This window comes from Canis lupus, chromosome 28 (assembly GCF_011100685.1).
Source record: "Canis lupus familiaris isolate Mischka breed German Shepherd chromosome 28, alternate assembly UU_Cfam_GSD_1.0, whole genome shotgun sequence".
Lineage (NCBI taxonomy): Eukaryota > Metazoa > Chordata > Mammalia > Carnivora > Canidae > Canis > Canis lupus.
In genome coordinates, this window is record NC_049249.1 from 7,826,852 (window position 1) to 7,840,630 (window position 13,779).

The 13,779-nt window shown below is 41.1% G+C and overlaps 1 protein-coding gene across 3 annotated transcripts in view; it reads right to left on the reverse strand.

The window, feature by feature from the left end:
- MYOF (myoferlin) overlaps positions 1 to 13,779 on the reverse strand; it is a 142,265-nt gene that overhangs the window by 44,806 nt on the left and 83,680 nt on the right. For all 3 annotated transcript variants that reach the window (XR_005380428.1, XM_038578205.1, XM_038578204.1), the window contains exons 23-28: positions 11,007 to 11,199; positions 9,688 to 9,843; positions 6,661 to 6,792; positions 5,241 to 5,404; positions 2,678 to 2,792; positions 897 to 1,002 (exon numbers count right to left, since the gene is read on the reverse strand). Coding sequence is in view for 2 of the 3 variants with exons in the window: in XM_038578205.1 (XP_038434133.1) it covers positions 897 to 1,002; positions 2,678 to 2,792; positions 5,241 to 5,404; positions 6,661 to 6,792; positions 9,688 to 9,843; positions 11,007 to 11,199 (866 nt within the window). In the remaining variant the exon portion in view is untranslated. The remainder of the gene's footprint in view (positions 1 to 896; positions 1,003 to 2,677; positions 2,793 to 5,240; positions 5,405 to 6,660; positions 6,793 to 9,687; positions 9,844 to 11,006; positions 11,200 to 13,779) is intronic.

Here is a 13,779-nt window from a genome sequence, read left to right on the forward strand (position 1 = left end):
CCATGGGGACAATGTTGAAGGGTGTGGCCTGTGTAGTTACACAGCAGGGTTTAAATCCCAGCATCCCTGCACGCTGGCTATTTACTATGTAAGTTTTTTGCAGGTTAGTAAAAAACCTGCCTATGGCCGGATTTCCCCAGCATAAAGGTAAAGTATACCTCCTTAAAAAGAATTCACCGAAATAATGCATGCAAATGATGAGGACTATGCTTAGCACATAGTTTGTGCTCAATCAATGCTATTATTATAAGGCTTGGTGTGTGTGTCAAGATCAGCAAAGAACTTATAATCAATTTGAACCCTTCTCTATCCATACTTTTTCTTTCTCTTATAAGGGAAAAAAAAATCACATTTTCTCTTTTGATATTTCCAAATATTATAGTTCACTTAACTTCAGGTTACTGTTCATAGAAAAGGATAAACACCAGTAACAGAAGCTATGTTAATAATCTACATTATTGTGTGCTAACTAGACTTCCAAAAAACCCAAAACAATCTGTATTATTGCTGAACAGGATGACTAATAAGGCATTTTACACTCCTTCTTCCTGAGTGTGATGTTCCCAGGGAGCCTATGGGGTGCGACTAGAATAGAGAAGAATATCCAAATGCCAGTTCCCTCCCATATTCTCATCCTGGATCCCCAACATCTCAACATGGCCCACTGTGATCTTGTAGTGTTCACTCATGACACCCCTACCTGCACCTGTTCAAGCACTTCATTGTCCTTCAGATTCTGCTTCTGAATAGTCACAGGTAATATCCAAGACCTGACTGTCACAGACTGACAGAAGTAGGACTGCTCCCCACCGCCCCACAACCAAGGAAACTTTACTCTGGGGTTAACCAGGGCCTTGCTACAGAGAGCCCATCAGGTAATAGATCTAAAATGTTACCTTTCTCATCCACTGCACGATTTATATCATATACCCATGCGTCATCTTCCCATTCCCATCCTGGAGGGCATGTCAGCTCGCTAGGTGATGCCGCTTTATCACCATTCTTTAAAAAGAAAAAAAAAAGAAGAGAAGTGAGCCAGGGTGTCAGATAAAACGCAAAGGTGAGAGTATGACTCACACTTAACAATAGCATTCGAATGCTAATTTAGGAATCTCTAATCTCAATTTATTCACAATCCCTACACAAGATTAGTTTTTTAGAATACCTTCTGTTTAGGGGTATGTTGGGTTGAACCATGGAAAATTGTTGTAGTAGATCAAAAATGGCCAAATATCAGCAATTTCATATAGCTCAATTTAATATTATGAAATGGTGTGACTCTTTATAAGGAGTTATATTGGAAGGGAACCATCAGAGATGGATAAAGCATGAAAAACACATGTTTTCAAGTACAAGGTAATATCACTGGAAGTTCTAGATGTTAATCATGTAACATTTGAGCAAGGTTTAGGTTCCCTATTGACTAAAGTATTGACTGCATGAAAACTGACAGGAGAAAAAGTTCCTAAGAACATAAAAAGGTGGTCCATAAACATATGGAAAAATGCTCAGCCTCATTTTATTTTTTAAATTTATTTTTTTAAGATTATTTATTTATTTATTTATTTGGTGGTGGAGAGGGGCAGAAGGAGAGAGAGAGAGAGAATCTTAAGCAGGCTCTATGCCCAGCACTGAGCCTGACTCGAGGCTCAATCTCATAACCCTGAGATCATGACCTACGATCACAACCTGAGCTGAAACCAAGAGTCAGATGCTTTACCGACTGAGCCACCCAGATGCCCCACAGCCTCACTTTAAATTAACAGTTGGAAAATGGAAAAGACTTTAGGGCACCACTGATTCAAGCTCCGACAAAGCTGGTGTAGTGGAGGTAATGAGTGTTTAGGAAAACAGCCCTCTAATATGCTGTTGCTGGAAATAAAAATTCATAGAACCTATTTGAAAGCAGTTTGGCAATATTTATCAAAACTGCATATGCATTGAAATCTGACCAAACTCATCCAGGGAATCTTTCTTAGAGATAAACTTCCACAAGTGGATAAAAATGTATATATAAGGATGGTTACTGCTGCATTGCTTGAAAAAAAAACAAAGACTGGAAAAAAATAAAAAAATGTCCACAAGGAGAGGATATTTAAATATATTATACAGGGTGCACATAATAAGACACTTGTGGGCATTTTTTTACAAAGCTCATAGATCTATACATATTGATATAAAAGGATGCCCAAGATATTTTGTTGTATGAAAAACACAAATTATTGAACTGTGCATACAACATAATTCTATTTAGGTGTGTTTTGGCACGGGAGAGAAGTTTTACATTTGAGTGTGAACAGAAACATACTTTCAGTGGTTATCACTGAGGGGTGGAATGTAAATCTGGGAGAAGACTTACTTTTCATTTCCTTTTATGCTCTTGGGACATTTTAGAGACATGTCCATTTTATTTCTTGTGATTTAAAAAAACTAGTTAAGTAATAAATATTTACAATAAAAAATTGCACAACTCAAACTTTACCATATACCAACATTCAGTTAAACAGGCCCAATGTCTTTTCTATAGAAAATATTTAGAGGTGCACTTGTGTGGCTACTCAGAACACAAGACAGAGCAGAAGAGAAGGGGAGGCCACGCCTTGTGGATGGTGGATTCACAGACCACGGTTCCAAAGAGCTAGGGCTGGAGGTTCCGTGTGGGGAGCAGCCCCCTCACCGCATCGGTATAGGTGTCCTCAGCTGGCTTCCAGTCACCCCCAGGGTAGCGGCTCTCATTCTGGTACACTTCGTCCGTGAACTCCGTGTGCCCTGCGTCTGCTTCAGTCAGCAAGCTGTGGGCGAGGCTTGAGTTACCAAAGGAGCAATGGTAGCCAGCAACCCCAGAGGCCCAGGGGCCGGGAAACATCTACACCAGCTCCCTCCTTACTCTAGCCCTGGGGTTCTCCACCAGACTCCTCTTCCTGCTAATAACTTCTGACATTCTTTTGGAGAAGGGGCCTGCGGGAACAATGAGACCGGAATCACAGAGGACTCCTCAAGTTAGCAGGGCTGCTCCTTCTCAGTCATCAGGGTGGGGACTGGGAAAACAGTCTTGTGGGCAGCTCCTTATACAGACCTCATGTTCCATATTTTTGTTTCAGTTCAGGGCCGGTCAGCAAAACTCCTGGCTAACAGTTCAAAAGAATAGGATATTGTCCACCCTTATTCCCCCTACTTAAAAAAAAAAAAAAAAATGGCGTGGAAATAGTCTCTTGAGGCCAAGTATGGAAATTTTTACTCATGGCTTGCATGGTCTACGTAACACAAACTGAAGGGAGGAGTTTAAATTTTCTGGATAGTTTCCTAGGTTGACGGCCAAACCAGGTCATTTAAGACTCCAGACTTCATTTAGGTACTTAAGAAACCCATACAACTCTCTGCCATGCCAATTTTCCTCTTGGATTTGGTACTATTTTGACAGCCCATAAATGAAAGTATAGAGGCTCCAACTTTGACTTAAGTCTCCTGCCAGGTACCCACTCAAGTGAGGTGTCTTTTTCTTTTACCGTCCCTACATCTTTTCCCTGCCCAATCCTCCCCTAGAATCAAGCACTGGAAAGAAATCAGAATAGAGGGCAGCTCTGGTGGCGCAGGGGTTTAGCGCCGCCTGCAGCCCAGGGCGTGATCTTGGAGACCCTGGATAGAGTCCCACATCAGGCTCTCTGCATGGTGCCTGCTTCTCCCTCTGCCTGTGTCTCTGCCTCTCTCTCCCTCTGTGTCTCTATGAATAAATAAATAAAACCTTTAAAAAAAATAAATCAGAATAGAAGTAGCCCCAACTATTTGTATAAATTAAGCTCATCCCATCATTCTCTGGGTCCCAGAGAAGGAGAACAGAAGACCTGGCTGCTGCCTCTGGGGTCCCGTAGAGCCTTGACATGGTTTGACCTTCTGCTTTTCCAATGCCTCCACCTTTCCCTGTCCTCATTACCCTTTTTTCCTTCTGTCCAATTCAAATCCCATTTCCCTTGTCCCCACCAGCAACCCCAACTCTATCCAAAGCAAGCTGTCATGGGTTACAAGCAATCATGTGCAATCGTTGGGTCTTACCAGACCAGAACAGACCAGACCCAGCGCACTCATTCCCCTCCTTCTCTAATGCCTGTGATCACAGGAAACAAATGTGGAAAGAGAGGAAAAACTCTAGTTTAAGACTTGAATTCCAACTTTACCAAGCTTGTTTCCTCCAAACTCAAGTTTGCTGTCAAGAGGCGGAGAAGAGGGAGCTCTGACTCTGATGCTGTTGGCAACATTCAGAAACCCTAACTCCAGGGGACACATCCTTGCCTCCCCTTTACTGTTCCTTTCTTTTTAATAACAAGCTTTTGAGACACACTGTTCATACCACACAATTCACCCATTTAAAGTGTACTCTCACTGTTTCTTACAGACATTCCAGCCTAATAGTTAAGTCTGGACTGTACCACCTACAACCTATGTGTCTTTGGACAAGTTACTTAATCTCTGTAGGTCTTACTTTCCTCACCTGTACAGTGGAGATCATGCTATTATTTGTTGGGAGGTAATTCTCTATGAGTTCTTATGTTTCCACAGCATCAAGGATACCTATATGAGGAATAATCTTGGAAGATAGAGATAGTCTCTCTCTCTCTCTCTCTCTCTCTCTCTCGAGCAAAGGGATCGAGATGCTTGCTACTCATTAAAAAGATTTGGATTCCCTAAGCTTAAGTTCCTCTCCTATTACACAACCACTTCATGTTTAAGTGTCATCTGACCATCTTCTTGTCTCCCTGTGGGAATTGGAGCTCAGATAACTAAAGCAAATGTTAATACTGGCATGCTATTGCTGTTGGCAGTGAAGTCCCTTGTCTCTGACCCAGGAGTCCTGTGTCTCTTGTCTCTTGCCAGCATCCATGAAGTATGGCAGGTGACCTTGTTAGCTTCCAAGTTAGCTAAACATCTCAGATCCTTCATAATTTTTGACACTAGCTACCTTATAGGGATATAGGCCAGATTCAATAAAGTAATTAACACCCTGGTGCTTAGCTCACTGCTTGATACATTCACCCATAAGTTCTCAATGAATGTTAGTACCAGGTGCTTTTTATTTCTTTGTTTTATTATGGGGCACCAATGACCTATTTTAAATTTCTATGGAGTTTGCTCAGTGGGTATTGCTTAAGTATTACCAAGAATAATGATAGACAAGATTTATTTAGCAATATCTAGGGAAAGGTTTCATTGTCACCCTTTTTTCTCAGAAAAATGGAAGGGCTTACCTTCTTTCAGGATCAACTATCCACTCTCCTTCCCATTCCCAGCCTTTCGGGGGCAAAAAGAATTCCCTCTTGAGTTTTATTTTTCCTGTGACATCAGAAAATTTATGACGACCCACTAATCCAGAAGTGCCCCATTTTCCAAACATAAGAGCTTGATTTTCATACTGTTAAAAACAATTAGAGAAAACATATCAAAGAGCAAGAAATAAAGCCCACTCATAAATTTTTAAGCCCATTTAAGCTAAACCATGATAGAACGTGAAAGAACTTAAGGTATGGACCTAACTTGGGCTGCTACTGATTATGCAACCTTGGGTACCTCACTCTTCTTTTTAAGACTCAGTATTCCCATTTATTAATTGGGGATAATACCACCAGTTCTCATAGAATTGTTCAAATGTGCAATCAAAAGTGCTTTGTAAACAGTGGTATAGCACACTAGTTGCTCCCATTATTATATTGAATGGCTCCAAAAGGTTCTCCGAACCTAATTTTTTAAATACACATAAAGTCCTCATTTTAAGAGCTTATTTGTAAAGTCTACTGCCTAAAACTTGGGGCGCATTTCTCCACAGAATCAACATTATAACTGATGGTACCTTTTGCAGGCAGTCTACAAAGAATCTGTCTGACATTATGAAGGTCCTTTAAAGGTCCAATCTTTATGGTGCCTAAAAGTTCTGTGCCTTCATCCCTTCGAATGTAGTGGGGATGAAGACCAAAACCTTTCTAGAAGCAGCTTTAGTGGCAAAAACAGACTCCTGTTTATAGGGCATTTCTGTCTAAGTTAGAAGTTATAAATTTACAATGGTTTGCTCTTCACAATGTCAACCACTAAAAGGCTTGAGATTTGCCAGTGAGTGTCCCTGTTTGGGTGCAAGCTGAAATTTCCATTTTTCTGCTGATGAGCCACTGAAAAGATGATTTGCACCTGACAGGGGGGTTTGAGGCTGAAGAAGGAAGGAAGAAGTTTGAGTAGAGGCTTGATGGGGAAATTGGGTTTAAGCAGCCACAACATTACCTGTCTCAGATATAGTTTCTGAACCTTGAAAGGAGATAAACTCCAGGAAGCAGCTAAAGAAGCTATTATCACAAGGGGCTTTGAGACCTGGGGGTGTGTGCACAGCTCCTTTGGTTTCTAAGTGACAAGGACATAGAATGGAGAAGCAGAGTGTTCCCACTACTTCTACTTGGTAGCCAGCATGCCTATAGTAAAATCTAGGCACGGAGATGGGCAAGACTGTTAGCACATGTGAAGTACCTCAGAGACCACCAGAAAGTTGGTGGGGGATGGGAGTGGTGGGGGATTCTGCAGAGAACTGAGGTCTAATATTAGCACATGGATGAATGTTTTCTCTAAGGATGACAAGTAACAGGATTCCCCCCAATGAGGAAACGATAGTGATGTCATTGAATGTACCATTTCAGCAAAGACGGTGAATGTTCCTTCTGCGAAGCTATTGAATTTCTTCTCAACAGCACTTAAGCCCAGCCAGATGTTGACTCGCAGCTCTGCGGGCACCTTTGGTCCGTGGGTTTTTTCCTGCGGATACTGTGAGGTGCACAATAACATGCTCTGTGATGTTGGGTGCAGTATAGGCTATGACATTAAGTTCAAGCCAAAAGCAGATCTAATCATTGCTCTCCCCAGTCTAATTTTACATTTGCTTAGTTAAAATACTTCCAAATGACCCTGCAGAGATTATAATAACAACAAAGTGGTGGTTCTCAAAGTGTGATCCATAGACCCCCCTCCTTGTGTCCTTGAGACTTTCCCAGGAGGTTCATGGAGTTAAACTCTTTTCCTAATAATACCAAGATGTTTCTTGTCTTTTTTGCTATATTGATACGTGCACTGCTGGTACAAAAGCATGGTGGGTAAGAGTGCAGGCACTGCAGCAGGAATCAGGGCAGTAACACCAAACTGAACCCATGGGAATGGTTTTCTTCATCACTCTCAGTGGAGAAAACAAATACTGACTAGTTTTACCTATGAATTCCCTCAATAATATAAATTGATTTATATAAATATAAATTTACCTATGAATTCTCTCAATAAAACAGTAAAAATTAACTAATCTTAACCAAATCATGATCCCTGAGTACATCTTTTTTGTTGTTGTTTTGTTTTGTTTTTGTTTTTATTTTTTTAATAGGCTCCATTCACGACTCTGAGATCATGTTGCCTGCTCTATTGACTGAGCCAGCCAGATGCCCTTGTGAGTACATCTTTTTATTATTTTGTATAATGAAATGGAAAGTACACACAAATCACTTCTGCTGCATATTTATGTATATCTTGAGAAAAAGCTCTTGTGCAATTGTTTGAAATGTGAACCGAATTAGCTTTTCTTTTTTAATGGAAATCTTTTTTACTTGAAATAGCGATTTACAGACAAATATGGTTATTCAGACTTGGGTATGGGGCAGACATTACCTTGAACATAAACAAAGTAAGCCTGTCTCTTCAAGGACAACAACTGACTGTATTCTGTTATCAATGATTAAATTCAGGCTTTCAAGTAAAAATAAAGAATTTTGGAAAACTTCTATCTGTCATGGTAAGCTTGATAGCATCCTGATCCATAAAGACTTTTCTGACGAGTGATATTAATGAATGTGTTTTTTTCAGCAATGCAAGATGAAATGTGTCAACACTAGGAAGACCTGTATAACCCAATAAAGTGATATTTTTTCAATAATCAATGCTAAATGTTACAAAATCATGCACGGATAAAAGAACCGTTCAAATACAAAATAAACCAATAGATTTTAATGTAGCCGAAAATGAAAAGTTCACTGATATGGTTTCAAATTCCATACTGCAAATCACCTTTTAGAAGCCATTACTTGAGTTTGGTATTATATAACAAAGATGTGTATCCACAATTATGTGAAAAGGATATTAAAATACTTCTCCCTTTTTCAATTACACATCTATGTGAGGCCCGATTCTCTTCATACACTTCAACCAAAAAATTTTATTGCATCAGATTAAATGTAGAAGCAGATATGAGAATTCAGTTATATTTCTGTGAAGCCAGGTAGTAAAGGGGTTTATAAAAATGTAAAACAGTATCAGTCTTCTTTCTAATTTTGAGAATAGTTATAATTTATTAAAAATATGTAATTTATGTTGACATGAATGGGTTTAATTATTGTTATTTTAAGTGAATTAATATATTTTTAAATTTCTCATTTTAATTTCTGTTACAGTAAATATTGATAGATATCACCCACCTAAGCAAAAGCTCTTTGGGGTCTTCAATAATATTTTTGAGTGTAAAGGGTGGGGATGTCCCAAGACCAGCAAAAAAAATCCCAATGAATTAAATTGTCTCCCTAAACTGGATAATGAGTGTTGACAAAATCAATAAATACATATAACATTGTCTTGAAAGCATTTTGCTGTTTATCCACCAAATTCTAAAAACTAACACAGAGAATACCATTTTGCCTTCCTCTCTCACCAACTGTGAAATTTTATTTATTAATCGGTTTGCCTCCACCAACTGCTGACAGGCACAATCATAATTGTGGTTCTATCTTAAGTAACATTTGTTCCACCAAGAGATATTTGAAGGAAGATAATCACTTTGGTTCTATTTTCACCCTCCTGATTAAAGAATAATGAGTACATATATTAAAAGTTAGCAGATATGTCCTTGTTTTCAAAGAACATTCTCCCCTGACTGCTTTTTCTCTTCTTGATTTTTATTCCTCTTCCTCAAATCCAAAGACTTCAGCTAGGGTTGGCCAGGGACACAGATGTCAAACCAATACAGCTGGGACTATTTTGATTTCTTGGTTTTCAGCCCCAGGCCCTCCTTTGGTTCTCCCTAAGCATACACAGAGCAGTTTTTGATGCAGGGTCCTGGGATGGGCTTACAGGGGTCTACGAAGCTCCTGAATCATGTGTTAAATACTGGATGCGTGGCACATATGCATTCTTCTGGGAGAGAGGGCCAGTAGCTTCCATCAGGTTGTTAAAGGAGCCCGTGACTAAAAATGTTCAGAACCACTGCACTAAAGCAGCAAACTCTCCGAAGTTTTCAATCTGAGGTTAGGGCATGGATTCCATGGACTATCTATATTATGTTCTCTTTTTTTTTTTCTACTTCCTGAACACTTATCAGAAGGGAAGGGAAGGAGGCATTGCTTAGCACAAGACATTAGAAATAAGAGGAAAAATCATGCCAGAAAGCACAGCATTCCCAATGTCACATTAGTATTGGTGTCAAAGAGATCTCTACGGAAGTGTCCTTGACTGAATGCCAGCAGACCCCAGACTCTCTAGGAATTACCAGCCTACGGGAAAGTGCTAGAATGGGTGGGAATTGATCACGATCATATTAGTTATTCAGTGATTGGCAGATAAAGCAGCCCCTTTCTTGGGAATGCGGGTTTTGCGTTTAGTGTTTCATGTTGCATAGGGATGAATCCTTACCTTCAGCAAGATGGTTTGGGTTTTCCCGCAGTATTTCCCAGATGCAGTCTCACCACTGGTGGAGTATAGAACCTGATGGGCAGGGATGCGTGCATAGGCCAGTCTTTTCTCCCCCCGGATCATCCAGATGATAATGTCAGGCATACTGTTCTGTGGCTGGCCATATGAGAAGATGGAAAAGGAAGAAAAGCTGGAGTTAGTCTACACTCAGAGGGACTGGAGACTCTGCAGGCTGGCTCCTCAGGACTCTCCTTAGCAATTCAGAGATCTGTCTGAATTCCTGAGTTGCACATCTTCTGGGACCATGCTGAAGCCTGCAGGGCCGGGAGGCAGACCGCAGCTGGCCAGGAGGAATAAGGTGAAGCAGAGGGGGAACTTCACCTGCCCCAAACCTGACCTACACAGCTCTGAGAGGTATTTTAGGAAATATCCCCTCTTATCTCACCCATCCTTTGAAGAAAGCCCTCAACAGCAGTCAAGCATTACAGGTTTCATACCTGTCATAGGACACAGACAAAGCATCTCCAGCTCATAATCCAATGTTTGCCAAATCTGAGATATTATTTTCGTTTTCTAAAACCTCTTTTCTTCTGATTATAAAGGTGATATTAGTTCACCATAGTACCAAAGCATAGAAAGCAGAAAATAAAAATTACTTATAATCCCATGTTTTTGCAAATGTATTTCTATCCACAGATATATTATGATCCCCCTTCTTCCAAATTTCTGAAGCTCAAGAGGATGGACAGGTCTCCTACTCTCTTGGTTTTCCTGTCCCTGGAGGTTAACGGCAGCCAACATTCATCCAGCACCACTGTGTGCCCTGCACCGTGCTAAGCCCTTTATATTCATCATCTTCAATCTTCACTATACAATGCTGTGAAAGGAGTACCACAATTATCTCCATTTTACTTATGGGGAAATTGAGGCTTACAGAGGCTACCCAAGTTTACATATGGTAGATCCAGGATTCATACCCAGGTCTTCCCAATCCCAAGCAAAAGTTGCACTTCAATAGTCTGTGCTACTTTATCCCTCTACCTGAGGTATTTGATTGTATCATGATAATGATTTGTCTACTTTGAAGACTTTCCAGGACCACCAACTCAAAATTCTTCTCCAGTCCTCACTTCAGTGATGCTCAGCCCATTACCCATTAGCATCCCAGCCCAGTAACTCCCTGGCTTCACCATCTGTCAGGTCTGCTCACTATCCAGATAATAAACTAGATTCTCCAACCACCTTCTCTCTCTGTGGTGCCATTCCACAGAATCCATTCTCTGCCATATCGAGTGACTTTGAGTAGTTTAAAGTCCTACCTCTTCAGTCAGTTGCAGTAATTTTTCAAGCCAGTCCTCAATTTCTGCCAGTGTGGATTTCACCTCTGTGGCCTCAGACCTCATCCTCACAGCTGCCTCATGAATCTGGGAGAGAGATCGGGACCGCAACTTTCGGATCTGAGTGTCAAGAATTGTGACATTAGCTTTTCCTTCCGTGACAGGCAATGTGTACCTAAAAAAAGAAAGGAAAGAAAAGAAACAGATAATCTGCAGAATCACTTTCTGGGCTTCAGAACTGTCAGATTCATTTATGTTTGATTTCCATCTTGCAAGCCACACCGGTTTCCTGACTCCATAAGCATGACCAGGTTTAAGCTGAAGTTGAGTGTATGTGGCAATTGGCAGAGCAGACTTGCCAGACAGACTGCTAACTCTCACGAGGAATGTGACGGGGGGGAGGGGGGGGGAATTAAAATTCCAAAGCAATTTCTTGGGTTTGACTACATGGAGTCACAGGAGAGAAGATGGAAATGGCTGCAGCATTTGGGAGGAGCAGGCCTTCCCTTCTTTTGCTTTGTGCAACCAGCGTACAGACCCGCAAAATGAAGGAAGGGAAGGCAGATTACAGAGCACTTAGCAGAAGGTTTTTAAGGACCATGCACCCCTAGGCAGTCCATGGAGGGGGGTGGGGGGGCTCAGGAGGCCTGCAAACCCCAGGAACTTACTTAAAAAGTCTATGTTTGTGTTGCCAGGCAGTTGACATTATGAATAAAGACCCCATGCTTTGGAGCCAACCATCTAGGTACAAATCCTGATTCCACTATTTATTAGTTCTGTGATCTTGAGCAGTTACTTAATCTCTTATTTTCCTATCTTCAAATGTGGGGAAAATAGCATCTATCTTTTGGGGTGTTGTGAGAAATAAATGAATTAATATATGGAGAGCATTTAGAACAATGCCTACTGCAGAGTAAAGTCTGAATGACGTTGCCATCATCATCAAATTTTGTCTTCCTCATTGCCATAGTCTCATTATATATAATGAGCATTCAAAGGCATTCAAAGGGGCTCATTAGCTCCCAAAAGGTTTAGAACCACTGGTGTAGGCAAAGCTCCCGTTAAAATGAGAAGTCTAGAACAGCCAAGTTGGCACCAGAATTAATTTGCCTTCTTCTGCAGGGTCTTCCTCTCACCATGGCAGCTGATAGGGCCACAGGGTGAGGGTGTCACTGATTCCAGGAAGTCCCACTCACATTGTTTCTACCTAGAAACTCCATTGGTGTGAATGTCCCCTCGCTTCTAAATGAAGGAAATCCTAGTATGACTTCTTTTAAACACAAATTTCCTGTTACATCAAGTTAAAAAAGATTCCATTTGATTCTTCACAAACAGTTCACATCAGTTTGGTTCTTCAAAAACTGTGTAAATAGATATATCTGTGTTTCGCTCAGCAAACCCCAAAATTCACAGAATTTTCTACACGAAGTTCTTGCCAAATATTTCTGTTTGGTTATATTAGTAATTGTGGCAAAGCAGGGGCAAAGGTTAAGCCCTTGGAATGATTCTTTGAGGCAAAAAATGCATATGGAAGCTGCTAGCTCAAAGACACACATGAGACCTTTGATAAATAGATGTTGACTATGTGAAGCATGTAGTAGGAAAAGTATGGATAAACCCAACTCTGGGCATCAGATGCATCATTTCCGTGGGCCTCTGTTTTCTCATCCATAGAATGAGGAGTCTGGGAGAGATGACCTCTTAAAACCCAGTAAATCTGGGTCTGAATTGAAACTAGAGCCCAGCATTGCTCTGATCTCAGCTGCATTTCAATGACCTCGCTAAACCACTAGAAGGCACAAGAAGACAGGGAGACTGAGGGCATTTGCCCCGAAGAGGGGGGGAACCCATCCCCAGTTCTTGCGGCTTGTCAGAAGTTTTCTTTCTTTTTTCTTTTTTTTTTTTTGTCATATGTTTTCAATTATGCTCTTCTTTTAGAACTTCCTTGTCCACTGCTCTATTAGTCAATATTTAAAATGAGTTGGGGATGAATCACTTCCCTCTTTGATTTCCAAATGCCCAGAGATCTGAGCTGTTTCCCCAATTCACATTATAAAAGGCTCTCTATGGCTCAAGTCAAATATATTGGCTTTGTGAAGGGAGACTTAGCCACAGTTTATTAGGCGTTCAATAAAAAAAGGGGGGGGGGCAAGTAAAAAGGCTGTTTCTTTTCTTCCTTTTCTTTTCTTTTTTTAAGATTTTATTTATTTATTCATGAGAGACACAGAGACAGAGAGAGAGGCAGAGACACAGGCAGAGGGAGAAGCAGGCCCCATGCAGGGAGCCCAACTGTGGGACTCTGGGTCTCCAGAATCAGGCCCTGGGCTGAAGGTGGTGCTAAACCGCTGAGCCACCAGGCTGCCCCCCAAAAAAAAGGCTTTTTCTAAAAATGTGTTCATGAATTAGGAATGTTATTCTGAATGGCAAAATCAGTGCTCCACCCCTAGGACCTATTATTCTCTGTGGAAGCCAGGAGTCACCTTTCTCTAGGCAGTGGGCACAAGGATTGACAGGAGTCAGGCCTGGGCCTGTTCCCTCCTTCCTTCTCCCCACTTTTTGCCTGAGGCTGCCCTGGGATGTGTTTCCAGGAGGGACCTCAGCCTCCCTAGCTGCTTTAGAATTGGCATTTAATCAGAAAGTGGAACTTTTCCTGGTGGTGATTCAGAGACTCCTCCCAGTGACTAGGACCTTTGGAGAATCTTGACTAATTCAAATTCATTTTTCAGGCAAACACTGTAGACAATTCTAGAGGCTC